General features: G+C 41.9%; 1 protein-coding gene across 1 annotated transcript; it reads left to right on the forward strand.

Annotated features, from left to right (window-relative positions):
- The first annotated feature begins 8,080 nt into the window (after positions 1–8,080).
- LOC133868909 (uncharacterized) lies at positions 8,081–8,757 on the forward strand. The gene is made up of 2 exons (XM_062305908.1): positions 8,081–8,383; positions 8,500–8,757. The coding sequence occupies exons 1-2, from the start codon at positions 8,081–8,083 to the stop codon at positions 8,755–8,757; spliced, it is 561 nt and encodes a 186-aa protein (XP_062161892.1).
- The last annotated feature ends 4,557 nt before the right edge of the window (positions 8,758–13,314 follow it).

A 13,314-nucleotide genomic window follows, 5' to 3' on the forward strand; every position in this document is an offset into this window, starting at 1 on the left:
TTATCCATTGTCTAAGAAGGAAAAGAAACAATTATTTTGACAAGCAAATACTGATTAGTAACGGTATTCAACAACCATAATTTAACTCTTACTCTTGGAACAATCCATCAATCTTGCACTTTTTGAACATTTCATGCATACTTTCATCACCAAACCCTGGCCTCTATCCCTGAAGAACCATATGATACTACTACCGCGTTGATTGCTGCAGATTTCCACATCCCCTGCCTAGATGTGAGAGAGCTGCTTACCTTTCGATTTACAGCGCTAAGCAGCAGCCAACGCAAAATCAAAAGCGAAAATGCAAAGAAGCTTCCCACATGAGCTTAATTAGCTCGGTCGCCGGCGGAGGCAGAGAAAAAGGCAGAAGAGGCAGTTGGGGAGAGAGCAGAAAAAACAGAGTCTGTTCTTGTTTGCGTACCCATCTGGCAAGATTTCCCCATTCATTTCAGTTTTAACAAGACAATCTTGCAAAATTTTATGATCAAATGGATTATTCGACTAAAATATATAGATATTTTGTGGGGTTGGGATTGGATTCCTGCAAAGACAGGTAGAGAGAGGAACACTCATTGAGCTACTCCACCTTGGGCGGATTCCAGCGGAGGCGGCGGCGGCGGCGCCTGGCGAAATAGGTGGGGTGGTTCAACCTCCCATAGATCCGGTGGGGTTTCGTAGATCTGGTGGTTTTTTTTTTTTTTTTTAAGCAGATTTGGTTGGGTTTTCTTTTTTGTAAGTGATCCGGTTGGGTTTGATTAAAAGCGAAAAGAGGTTTTTGTGGATTTTTGTTTTAGGTTAAGATTCAGTGTTTTCACTGGTATTGTATTTGGTGGTTTTAGTTGATGTGTCAAATTGTAATTAGGGCTGTAAATAAAGGGTTTTTCACCACGTCCGGATGTAAGATTTATCGTGAACTTAATGGGGAAATTCACTACATTTTACCCTTTTTTTTCTTTCTTTTTTTTTTTTTTTTTTTTTTTTTTTTTTTTTTTTTTTTTTTTTCGTTTTCTGAACCCTGCATTATTATTTGGGGCAATTACCTTTTCCCCCATGAACTACCAAAAAATGCGCGATGCCCCCATGAACTACCAACTCGACCAAAATAGAGCATTCAACTACCAAAGATAACCATTTTTCCCCCTTCCGTCAGTCACACGCTGTTTTACCCTCATTTTCTTCCTCTTTTCTCCCTATGAACTACCACCATCTTCCTCTTTTCCCCACATGAACTACCATCATCTTCCAACATGCCCACATATAAAACGGCACATGACCCGTTGACCGTTTGTTTTAACCCCTTTGACTGACGGAAGGGGGGAAAATGGTTGTCTTTGGTAGTTGAATGCTTTATTTTGGTCGAGTTGGTAGTTCATGGGGGCATTGCGCATTTTTTGGTAGTTCATGGGGGAAAAATGTAATTACCCCTTATTATTTCTTGTCAGTTGTCATTACATGGAAGAAAATCACTAATTTCATAACTAATGGAAGAAAATCCTACGTCTCCTAGTTGGACTTTTAACTTTTCTGCCCTTTATCCATAGTTGAAAGGAAGAATGTTATAGTTTTTTTTAGTGTTCATCTAAAAAAAAAAAAATATAATAAAAAATTATAAAATTATATCCAGATGGATATCAAAAGAATACGAAAAAAAACTTTAGCATTCCTTTAATCCGAGAGAAAGAGAAAGAAAAAGAAAAAGAAACAAATGATTACCAAAAGTCTATTTACCATATTTTTTGAGCTAATTAATTAACTTTATTAGTTTTTTTTTTTTTTTAATGATATATATAATTGAAATTTGAACTTTACAAAAAATATCTGTTAACACAGATTTCGGTAGGTGGCGTGTCGATCAGCAATTATCTGAGGTGCTCCTTTTTCAAAACTTGCGTCGGGGGGTGCCGACAATCCCGCTCCGATGCTTAAGTAAGTGAATTGTTTGAGAATAAATGTTCAGAGTAATGTTAAGGAGATCAAGAGTGTATCCCAACCTCTAAAGAGATCCTGGTATTTATAGAGACTAAGGAGCAGTTAAGATAGTTCCCTGTTCATGCAGGAATCGATAGTTGAAGTGATCTTGATGGGCTTTTAGTACTTAAAGGTGTGACAAGTATTTTTCTCGATTGGTTCGGCCCGGTCGGGTGGACCCCCATGGGCCCATTTGACCGAGTTGGGCCCAGTACCCGTGGAGAGCGATATTCATCAAATCAAAGTGTTGTTTCCACTCGGTTTGAAATACAACTGGCTCGGAACACAAGCAACGGTCATGTTCCTCGGTAATGACTCATACAAATTTCTAAATTTGTCTAAGTCATTGGGGTGTGACTCGGTTCAAATCAAACCAATCAAATCAAAGTGTTGTTTTCACTCGGTTTGAAACACAACCGGCTTGGAACACATGCATCGGTCATGTTCCTCGATAATGACTCATACAAATTTTCAAATTTGTCTAAGTTATTGGCGTGACTTGGTTCAAATTAAACCAGATCAAATCAATCAACACATTCAAATTAAACAATAATTTTAATTGAAAATAGTAATTCTTAGTTACAAGTTAACCGAGTTGTAAAACTCAAAATCTCAATTCAAAATACAACCAAGTAAAAAAATAAAAAAATTTACGAAGCCGGGCTCCCCTTCATCCCCAACTTCAACTTCCTCGGTTTCTTCATTCCTGGGAGTACAGTCCGAGATAGAAGTCCCAGATGTCAAGTCATCTCGATAGCGATTTGGGGCATCTTCGGTCCAGTCCTCCACGTCCGGAAAAAGCTCCACTCCCAAAGTCTGAAGCTCATCGGTGGCAGTCTCTGGCATCCCGATAAGATCGGGAGTCACGGTCTTCGGATTGACTTCAAAAACCTCCGGGTGGAGAAGCGTAGTTCTCAAGCTCTCGAATCCCTAGTTTGATCCTCGGCCCCAGCTGAGTCCTCGGAGCCAGGCGACCAAGGCAAGTTGCTCCTTCAAGCGCTTGGACTTAGACTTGTAATGGTGGCTCTTCTTCCAAATTTTCTTGTACCGGGCATGAGCCTCCTTTTGCTTCTCGATTATTGCTAACTTGTCGGCTGCCAGCAAGTCCTTCTCCAACTGCACCTCGGGTACCCGGGCCTATCAGAGTTGCCTTGGCTTAGTTAGCCTCAGTCAGGTTGGTCAACACCCGATCGAGGGTCTTCTCACTTTCAAGAGCTTGGCACGAGCCTCCTCCACAAGCTTCTGAGCTAAAGCCAAATCTTTATCCCGAGCCTCAATGGTCCGATCTCAGATCTGAATGTCCTTTTTTAAGGCCTCGATCTCAGAATCCAAATCCTCGGTCCGAGATATCTCGAATTCCAACTCCTGAATCCGGAACTGCATCTCGGCAACCTTGGCCTTCAGAGAAGATTGACTCACGGTATCTCCCCAGTGGTTTCGCCACAAGGCAACCGACCTTACTTTGCCCTACAAAAAAAAAAAAAAAAGAAGGGGTGAGAAGAAAAATAATGAGTAAGAGATTATTGTTAACTTATGAAGCTTACTTGAAGCTGGGTATGAAGTATCGCCTCCGCGAGTTCTCCCGACGACCCAGTCCCGGCTGCAGACAAAGACTCCTCCGGGAGTATCTTCATCATAGATTCCAAGGGACAAGCCAATAAATCCTCCCTTAGAGAGCCAATTAATGCTCCCGGTCGGGAGGTACTGGCTTCCTCGCAGCTCAGCAAAGAGTTTTGAGTCTCGGGCTGGTGTTCCTCAAGCCTCTCGGCTCCCAGGGAATCTATCACCTCAGTTGAATCTAAGCCTTCTTCGACCGGTTCCAACAAATCTGCAGCCTCGGTCCCTAAGCCATCCCCAGGTCTTAGGGATGTTTCGGGCTCCGCTGGTGGTTGGCCTCTGAGTACCAAATCACCATCAGACTCCAAGCGGGCCTCGGTCTCTGCAATCGGGGACGATCCAAGGGCTCCCTTGTAATTGGCGCGGCTAAACTGGTGGAGTCTGGAAGGGAGGGCTTTGCCGGGGTCTCCTGTGTAACCGACACCGCTGGCAATACGAAAAGCGGTCGACCAAAGAGAAGCTCGGCTTCACTGACCCGAGTGAGCATGTACTCTCGAGGGTCCGAGGCGAAGCGGGTCCTTTTCGGGGACCCTTGCACTTTCTCCTTCCCTTTACGCTTGGCCTCACTCCGATTCAAGGGAGTCTCCATCGCCGATTCTTTAGCTTCGTCTACAATTTCGATCACATCAGAGCCGGGTGCAGTGGTGATTCCAGCAGGGCGATCCCCGAGCGAAGCATTTGGAGCCTTCTTCTCGGATGCTTCCGCCAACTCCTTCGCAAGTTTAGCGGGTTCAAGTGCTACCTCAAGAAGCAGTCGGAATCTCTAGTTGACTTGCTTTCGGGTTCTGTTACTTTGGCATGGACGGTTGGGGTATGGTCACCCCGAGGCATAACCATCGCTCTTGGGATAGTGGCCTGCTTGCCGAACTTTTTCGATTTAGGAGTGTCCGTTTTTGGCTTAACGCTCTTCTTTGGCCCGGGGGGTAGTAGCTGCCTCGCTCCTGGACTTCTTCACCAATGTTTTCCCCTTTCGGTCGTACCAAACCTTGCCGGTGGGAATTTGGTATTTGAGAACCCTTCGCATGTTCTTGTCGATGACAATGTTATCGTAGTCGATCTTCAAGACATTTGCCTGGGTCTGAGAGAAGGTCAACATGGTAGCAACCCTCCTCCTCCCGGTTGCATTTAGGGCTGGGGCCTCCCTCAAATCGATTTGAAGGGGTCTCCACTCCCGGGGCATCCTCTGATCCTCCGCCACTGGTGCAGCTGACTCTCATTCACCCGAGACCCTAAAAAATTCGGATCTCCACCCCCAATTGTTTGAGTAATTCAGAGAAAGGAAGATGAAGCTTGGGTTTGCCCGGACGGTGAACTCCACGACACCTTCCCTTTTATAATTCACCCGGTACACGTTGAAGAATTATGGGATCGTCATCCAGGCCTCCAGTACCGTGCGCCATAGAATGAAGGATGCAAAGAAGTACCTCCACGCGTTCGGCGCAATCTGACCCGGGGAGACTCCGAGATACCTCCCGAGCAATGTCCAGAAAAGGGAATTAAAGCCTGGCCAGTAGCATCCGCTCGTGGATAACAATGTCACCGCCACGAATCTCCCGGGTAGTTGGGTTATGGAAGTGAAGGAGTACCGAGGGAAGAATGTCGTAGTTGTTCTTGAGACGAAACTCATCTCCAACACAAATCTTAGAAGCCCCTCGGCGGTCGAGAGACACAAGGGGCTAGGGAGCCACCTCTCCCTGAGCCGGATCGTCATCCTAATCGGGTACATCATCATCCTCGGATAGAACTTCCTCTTCATCAAGCTCCAGGATGTCGACCACTTGGAGTTCTTCCGCGTTGGACATTTTGTAAGAAAGAAAAGGAGGATGTGTGGAAAAGTTTTAGAAGAGATTGAGAGAAAGAAGTTCACAAGTTCGAGAAAAGTTGAGAGTGGGGAAAGCTGAATGCGGAAGGATGGGTATTTATATTAGGAGGTGACCTGGGTTCGCCGGTCACCAGTGACCGAGAACTAAAAGGACTCGCCCAGTTTCCGTTCCTCTAAACCGGCAGCTGAAGGGTCTCCGGTTTCACACCTGACAGCCGCAATGTACCTCAAAAGTTGAACCGGCGTCGAGTCGCATTGAATGCACCTGTCGCCTACATCAGCAAATCCCAAAACTCGGGATCCTAAAAGTAAAGTTTGAAATTTGAATTTGAAAAAGTGCGGGATTCTTTTGAAAAGTGTGGGATTTTTTCAAAAGGAACGTCCAGAGGCTCTTGGATCGACATTCCTCGGGTGAAGCAACGGCTTACGAATTGAAACCTTCCAGGTATGCCGCCGAGTCAGTTCTGAAATCTACATAAAGTAAGGGCCTCTCAACAGCTCTCGGCAACGTGTCCTCAACCCAATTTTAAATCCAAAGCAAGTTGAGATTGGGTGATTGTACCTAAATTCACTTACGCACAAAATTTGCATAAAAGAATTGGGGGGTAACTGTTAGGGAGAATATCGCTCTCCTCGGGTACTGGGCCTAACCCGGTTAGACGGGCCCATGGGGGTCCACCCAACCGGGCCAAACCAGTCGAGAAAAATCACTTGTCACACCTTCAATTACTAAAAGCCCATCAAGATCATTTGGGCCCAACCGGTTCACCCGACCCGGGTGCCTAGTGACACCTACGCATGCATATATCTCGGGATGACCCGGGATCAAAGGAGCACGACGCACGATACAAATCTAGATCGTGCGCCCGAAGCTTCACCAATGACACGTAGCCCCTAAAGGATCGTGCGCCCAAGAATAGGTGATCGTGGACCCGAAATATCCGTGCGCCCGAAGCCACGTCTTCTTCAACTACCAATTCCCGCATGAACATGGAACTATCTTAACTGCTCCTTAGTCCCTATAAATACCAGGATCTCTTCAGAGGTTGGGGTACACTCTTGATCATCTTAACATTACTCTGAGCATTTATTCTCAAACAAATCACTTACTTAAGCATCAAAGCGGGATTGTCAGCACCCCCCCGACGCAAGTTGAGATTGGGTGATTGTACCTAAATTCACTTACGCACAAAATTTGCATAAGAGAATTGGGGGGTAACAGTTAGGGAGAATATCGCTTTCCTCGGGTACTGGGCCCAACCCGGTTAGACGGGCCCATGGGGGTCCACCCAACCGGGCCAAACCAGTCGAGAAAAATCACTTGTCACACCTTCAATTACTAAAAGCCTATCAAGTTCATTTGGGCCCAACCGGTTCACCCGACCTGGGTGCCTAGTGACACCTACGCCCGCGTATATCTCGAGATGACCTGGGATCAAAGGAGCACGACGCACGATGCAAATCTAGATCGTGCGCCCGAAGCTTCACCAATGACATGTCACCCCTAAAGGATCGTGCGCCCAAGAATAGGTGATCGTGGACCCGAAATATCCATGCGCCCGAAGCCACGTCTTCTTCAACTACCAATTCCCGCATGAACAGGGAACTATCTTAACTGCTCCTTAGTCCCCATAAATACCAGGATCTCTTCAAAGGTTGGGGTACACTCTTGATCACCTTAACATTACTCTGAGCATTTATTCTCAAACAAATCACTTACTTAAGCATCAGAGCGGGATTGTCGGCACCCCCCCGACGCAGCTTTTGCTTGCAGGTTTTGAAAAATGAGCACCTCGGCGAATTACTGATCGACACGTCACCTACCAGAATCTGTGTTAACACACATATTCCGACTGTCATAAAGCACCAAGAAAACTGTAAAAAAATGCCTGCACAGAAGCAGGCTTGCAAATGAAGTGTCAGAAATAAACAAAAGACAACGTATAAATCCACCGCCAAAATATATTAACAATTATCAGCGCATTTTTTTTTTTAGAAAAAATTTACCGATGGTCATCAAATGCCGATAAATACTTTGTCGACGTTTAATTCAGCGGCGGCTGAATTATTAAAAAACAACATTAGACGAAACACATGAAGGACTCTCTATCTCTCTGTGTAAGGCTAGAAGTAGGGCCGTAAGCGAGCAGAGCTACTCGTGAATATGTTCCGATTCAATTTGGAATCAGTTCGTTTAATAAACAAACAAAGCTTGAACAAAAAATTTAGGCTCAACTCGTATAAGCTCGGTTCAACTCGTATAAACTCATATAAGCTCGTATAACTCAATTTTTATTATTTTTAACTTTTTAATGAGAACATGTTAAGTATTTAAAAAAAAAAAAAAATGCTCTTCATAATATAATAGATATAAATTGAATTATTGTTATTGTGAGTCTAAATTTAGATATGAGTTGTTTTATGCGTGTATAAATGTAAAAATATATTATAAGATAAACATATAATGCGCTGATAATTGTCAATGTTTTTTGGCGGTGGATTTATAGAATGGCTGAATGACAGCTCAATGTTCAAACTTTGGCGCAGGTTAGGGCATATGGAAGGCAATGTGGGCTATGGAAGTTCCGAACTCAGTGAAGTTGTTTTTTATAGAATGGCTGAATGACAGCTCAATGTTCAAACTTTGGTGCAGGTTAGGTCATATGGAAGGCAATGTGGGCTATGGAAGTTCTGAACTCAGTGAAGTTGTTTATGAGGAGGGCCGGTCATAATGTGCTGCCTACACGGGTAAACTTGCTGAAAAGGAAGATGGTGGAGGTTGCAATCTGTCCTTGCTGTGAGAGTGCTGAAGAAAATCTAATTTGCGCCATCTGGACTTGTCCAGCAGCCCATGATGTGTGGGGCAGTAAATTGTCTCATTTTCAAAAGTGTAGTTGGGAGGTTCTGAACTTCATGGGGCTATTTGAACACTGTGTTCAGAGGTTTAGCAAGGAGAATATTGAACTAATGACTGTGGTGCCTCATGCAATATGGTTTCGTAGAAATAAATATGTGTTTGAAGGGGAGTTTGCTCACACGGATGATTTGTATACTGGTGCTGTGCAGTTACTTAGTATAAAGCTTGCTTGCAGATGGACCAACCCGTGCACCAGGTATTGGCAAATGCGGCTACCAGCAACGTGAATGCAGTATGGCACCCTCCCCACTCTGGTTTTATAAAATTTGACTGGGACACTGCTATTAATCAACAGGATGGGTGTATCTGTGTGGGGCGTATTGCTAGGGATTACATGGAACAATTCTTGGGGGCTCGAAGTCGCTTTCATCAGCTAAGGGTGGATGCTAAACTGGCTGAAACAATAGCTGCACCGGGCCGTTCAAGTCAGTAAGGAGGTTGGATTTTTTTATGCTATTTTTGAAGGGGATGCAGTTCAAGTTATTTCAGATATTAATTCGAGCCCCACCTTATCTCTCTAGTATTGGCAATTTCATTGAAAGTTTTCACTCGGAGAAGCGCTGTTTACGTTCCTGCAATTTAATTTTTGTATCTAGAGAGGAAAATTCGGCATCCCAAAGTCAAGCTAAAGAGGTTGCTTGTAATAAGATTGACGTGCATGTGTTTGTTGGAGGATATTCCTAGGAGTATTTTCAACGTTGTTCTTAGGGAAGCTCTGTTCTTAGATCCTTATTGTTTTGGGATCAATTTTTTCAACGTTTTTGATTAATGAAGATGCAGAGTTATTATGTTAAAAATAAATAAAAAAAATAATTAAAAACCAACATGAAGGCCATCAACAATATTTTAAAGGGTTAAAGACATATTTGGTACATGTGGGCAGTGGCGGAGCTAGGATTTTGGTTCAGGGGGTCAAGATTTTTATGTTTTAATTTTTTATATTTTTATGAAAAAAAAAAACTAAAGTTAAACAAAAATTAATTAAAAAATTTTCAAAATATAACTAAAAAAAATTCAATTATTGTTTAAAACATATGAAGGTAACATACAATTTATTCTGTTATGCATATCCTAGCCTTTTACTTTATTCAATTATCTTCGACGTGTCTTCGTAATTAATAGAAAAATTCTTAAGCAAAGATATGTTTTTATATTTGTTAAATCTACCTCAGCATGAACTCATTGAGAATTTGATTGGAGCATAATGAAATTATCGTTGTTTTTCATAAATCCATATAACTACAATTATATATTTCATACAATTAAAATATGTAAGAAAAATTATATATATTCATAACAATTAATTTAATTGAGCAATCTAAATTTAAAAGCTTAATCAAAATTAAAGTTTGATTGCATACTTGGAATTTTTTAAGAAATGGGAAATTTTAAAAAAGCAATTGATTTGAATTGTTAAAGGCTTGAATAAAAAATAATTGGCAAACTGAAAGAAAAACTTCAAAATTTTGAAAAAAATCAAAATCACAGTTTTCAATTTGTAATTTTGTTTTTCACTATCAATGACCTTTATCTATTGCTCAACTTTTCCTTCTAGATTTAGGCCTTAATATAGTACTATTTTGTGCTTCTTCTTCTTCTTTCTTTCCTCTTTTTTATTTTTTATTTTTTATTTTTTATGTATCTGCTTTAGAGTTTAGACTTTTGTTTTTAATGGTGTCAGCCTGTTGGCACTGTGTTGTTATAAGAGTTTAAACTTTTGAACCTTTGAAAAGTCTTTGAAGTTTGTACTCTCAACCAAATCCATTGCCCACAAACCTTTTTTTTTTTTTCCTAAGCCCACTAACGCCTAAAGAAACAAGGTAATGCAACTTACAAAAAGAAATTACAAAAAAAAGAAGAAGAAAGAAGCTAAGGCATTACGTGGCCCACAAACAGTTTAACGACAACTTTATTGAAACGGTGTATTTAAAGGGCATCGTGCTTCTCAAGTACTCATTTTCTTCTTCCCCATTTTCATCTAACCTAAACCTAGAATTCAGAAAAAAATAAATAAATAAATAAATAAATTTAGACATCCCTGTAGGCCGCAGCTGAAGTTTGCACTTGAAGTTTGGTGATTGAGTTTCAGTTGTCCTTGATTTTGCAATTGAGGGGGGACAAACAGGGCATTTAGAAGATTTTCTACCACGGGTAAGAAACATTTTTGGAGGTTGAGGGGGGGCATGCATGTGGCCCCTCTCGACCCCCTGCTTGTTCCATACAACTTGCCTCATTGAATGTGCATGAAACAAACATTATTCATTTTATCTCTGATTATCCCGGGCCCAAGTTCACCAGGAATGGATATAGATGTCTACTTTCAGCCATTGATTGGGGAGTTACAAGAACTATGGAATGTAGGGGTACGCACATTTGATGTCTCGAAGAAAAATAATTTTGTGATGCGAGTGCAATTGATATGGACAATAAATGACTTCCCGGCGTACGCATATTTGTCCAGATGGCCTAACAAGGGTGAGTATGCATGTCCTTGTTGTATGCATTCAATACGGTCTAAACGGTTAAAACACGGTAAAAAACATTGTTATATGGGACATAGACGATACTTGCCCATGGATCATCCGTGGAGGCGAAACAAAAAAACATTTGACGGAATCCAAGAATTAGAATGTGCCCCCCATGTGCAAAGTGGAGAAGAAATTCTGGGACAATTAGAGGGTATGGTATTTGGGGATGAGAGCGCGGGCATGGCAAACAAGGATAAAAAGAAAAAAAGGAGGAAGCGGAAGAAGGGAGAAACATCGACTGAAAATGTAATTTGGAAGAAGAAAAGTATTTTTTTTAGGTTGCCGTATTGGAAATATAATTTATTGCGGCACAACCTTGATGTTATGCATATAGAGAAAAATGTGATGAACAACATACTTGGCACAATTCTTGACATCCCAGGTAAGACAAATGATGACTTTGTAGCCCGCACAGACTTGATGGAAATGGGTTTGAGACATAAACTTCATCCGTTCACGGTCGATAATGGTAGAACCTATATGCCCGCAGCATGCCACACGATGTCTAGAGATGATAAAACACATTTTTTGAAAGTGATTCGAAATGTGAGAGTGCCCGACGGATATGCTTCTAACGTTTCTCATTGTGTAAAACTTAAAGAATGTACAATATCAGGCTTAAAGAGTCATGACAGCCATATACTGATGCAACAACTTCTCCCTATTGCATTGCGCCGATCACTGCCAAATAACGTAGTTAGACCTTTTGTTGAGATGTCTGCATTCTTTAGGGGGATATGCTCTACAAACTTAACACAAGAGGATATGGACCGACTAGAGGGTGACGTCTGTGTCACTTTGTGCAAGCTGGAACAGATATTCCCCCCCGATTTTTTTACTAGCATGGTTCACGTGGTCGTGCATCTTGTCTGTGAATGTCGACTTGGGGAACCTGTACAGTATAGGTGGATGTATCCAGCAAAGAGGTAAAATTTGTGCATGATTAATAATTATTTTAATTTTTGCGATATTAGAATACAATTGCTAACTAGCACTACTTGAATGATGTTCCTATGTAGGAGCCTTGGGGGGTTTAAATCTAGTGTACGCAATAAAGCAGCTCCTGAGGGCTGCATTGCGGAAGGCTATATAGCGACCGAGTTGATGACATTTTGCTCGAGGTATCTAGATAACGTACCAACATTTCACAACAAAATCCAAAGAAATCCCGATGGTTCAAAGGGGGCGGGAACACAAGTCATCCTCGACCGTATCACATTGACACAGATTCATCGATATATTACGAAGAACTCTGACGAGTTCTTTCAGCTCTGAGCGTAAGTTGTGTTACATAAATATGTATGTTCAATTATGTTATAGCCTTAGGGTGAATAATAATGCGACTAATTTCCAATTGTAGGATGCACATGGATACGCTTAGGCGATCACATAATAGGGGGCGAACTACGGATGGTCAGTTAGAAGCCCAACATCATGAACAGTTCTGCGATTGGTACCGTGAATATGTACAAATTATCATTATGTTTAATTATTAAATGTTGAACTTATACATCATATAAACTAACCAAACTAACTTTGTGCGTTTTACATTGTACGTAATATACTCGTAGGTCGATCGAATCGACGATTGAGGTAGGAAGGAAATAGGTGACAAATTGGTAATGTATTGTAGAGGGCCGAAAGAGACAGCTATAAGATATAATAGATATGTTGTAAATGACAAACTGTTTCGCACTCGAGCACATGATGCTGGAAAGAGGACTCAGAATAGCGGTGTGTGTGTGCCGACCGTTGATGGCGAAATGTACTACGGGAAGTTAACAGAAATAATTGAGGTCGAGTACTACGATAGGACCAAGTACGTTTTGTTCAAATGTGATTGGGCGGACACCACGAGGGACATAGGGTACAAGGTGAATGAGTATGGGCTAGTGCTTGTCAATTTCAAAAAACTTGTACACACGGGAAAGTTGATCACTGATGAGCTGTACGTGCTAACCACACAAGTTGACCAAGTTTTTTACGTTGAAGATGAACGGGACCCAGGTTAGGCTTGCGCTGTAAGAACTAAACCTAGGAACGTATATGATGTTGGTGATGAAGGGCATGATGATGCATGAGCTAACTACCACGTGTGCGAGCCGCTCCTATTGACCAGTAATAATGACCATGATCTACGAGATGACTTCGATCACATCCGACCTGACTTAGATCCGATCCTAGTGTATGTGTCAAAAAAAAATAAAAATCTATTTGATATTTTAAAATATTTATTTCTACATTGATTGGTGATTGTTAAATATGTGACTCATTTAAATACTGTAGTGCATATGGTTGATATATAATGTATAAATACGTGATGTATTTTGCAGGGTACAATGAGTTATAGAATCCCAAGAGTTATGAAGAGGAATAAGGGCCAAGGATCGAGATCTAGCGACCCTACGCACACAGAGAGCGACCCTACGCATACAGAGGCAGGGTATAGACTAGTATTCGCA

The sequence above is a fragment of the Alnus glutinosa genome, chromosome 5 (genome assembly GCF_958979055.1).
Source record: "Alnus glutinosa chromosome 5, dhAlnGlut1.1, whole genome shotgun sequence".
NCBI lineage: Eukaryota > Viridiplantae > Streptophyta > Magnoliopsida > Fagales > Betulaceae > Alnus > Alnus glutinosa.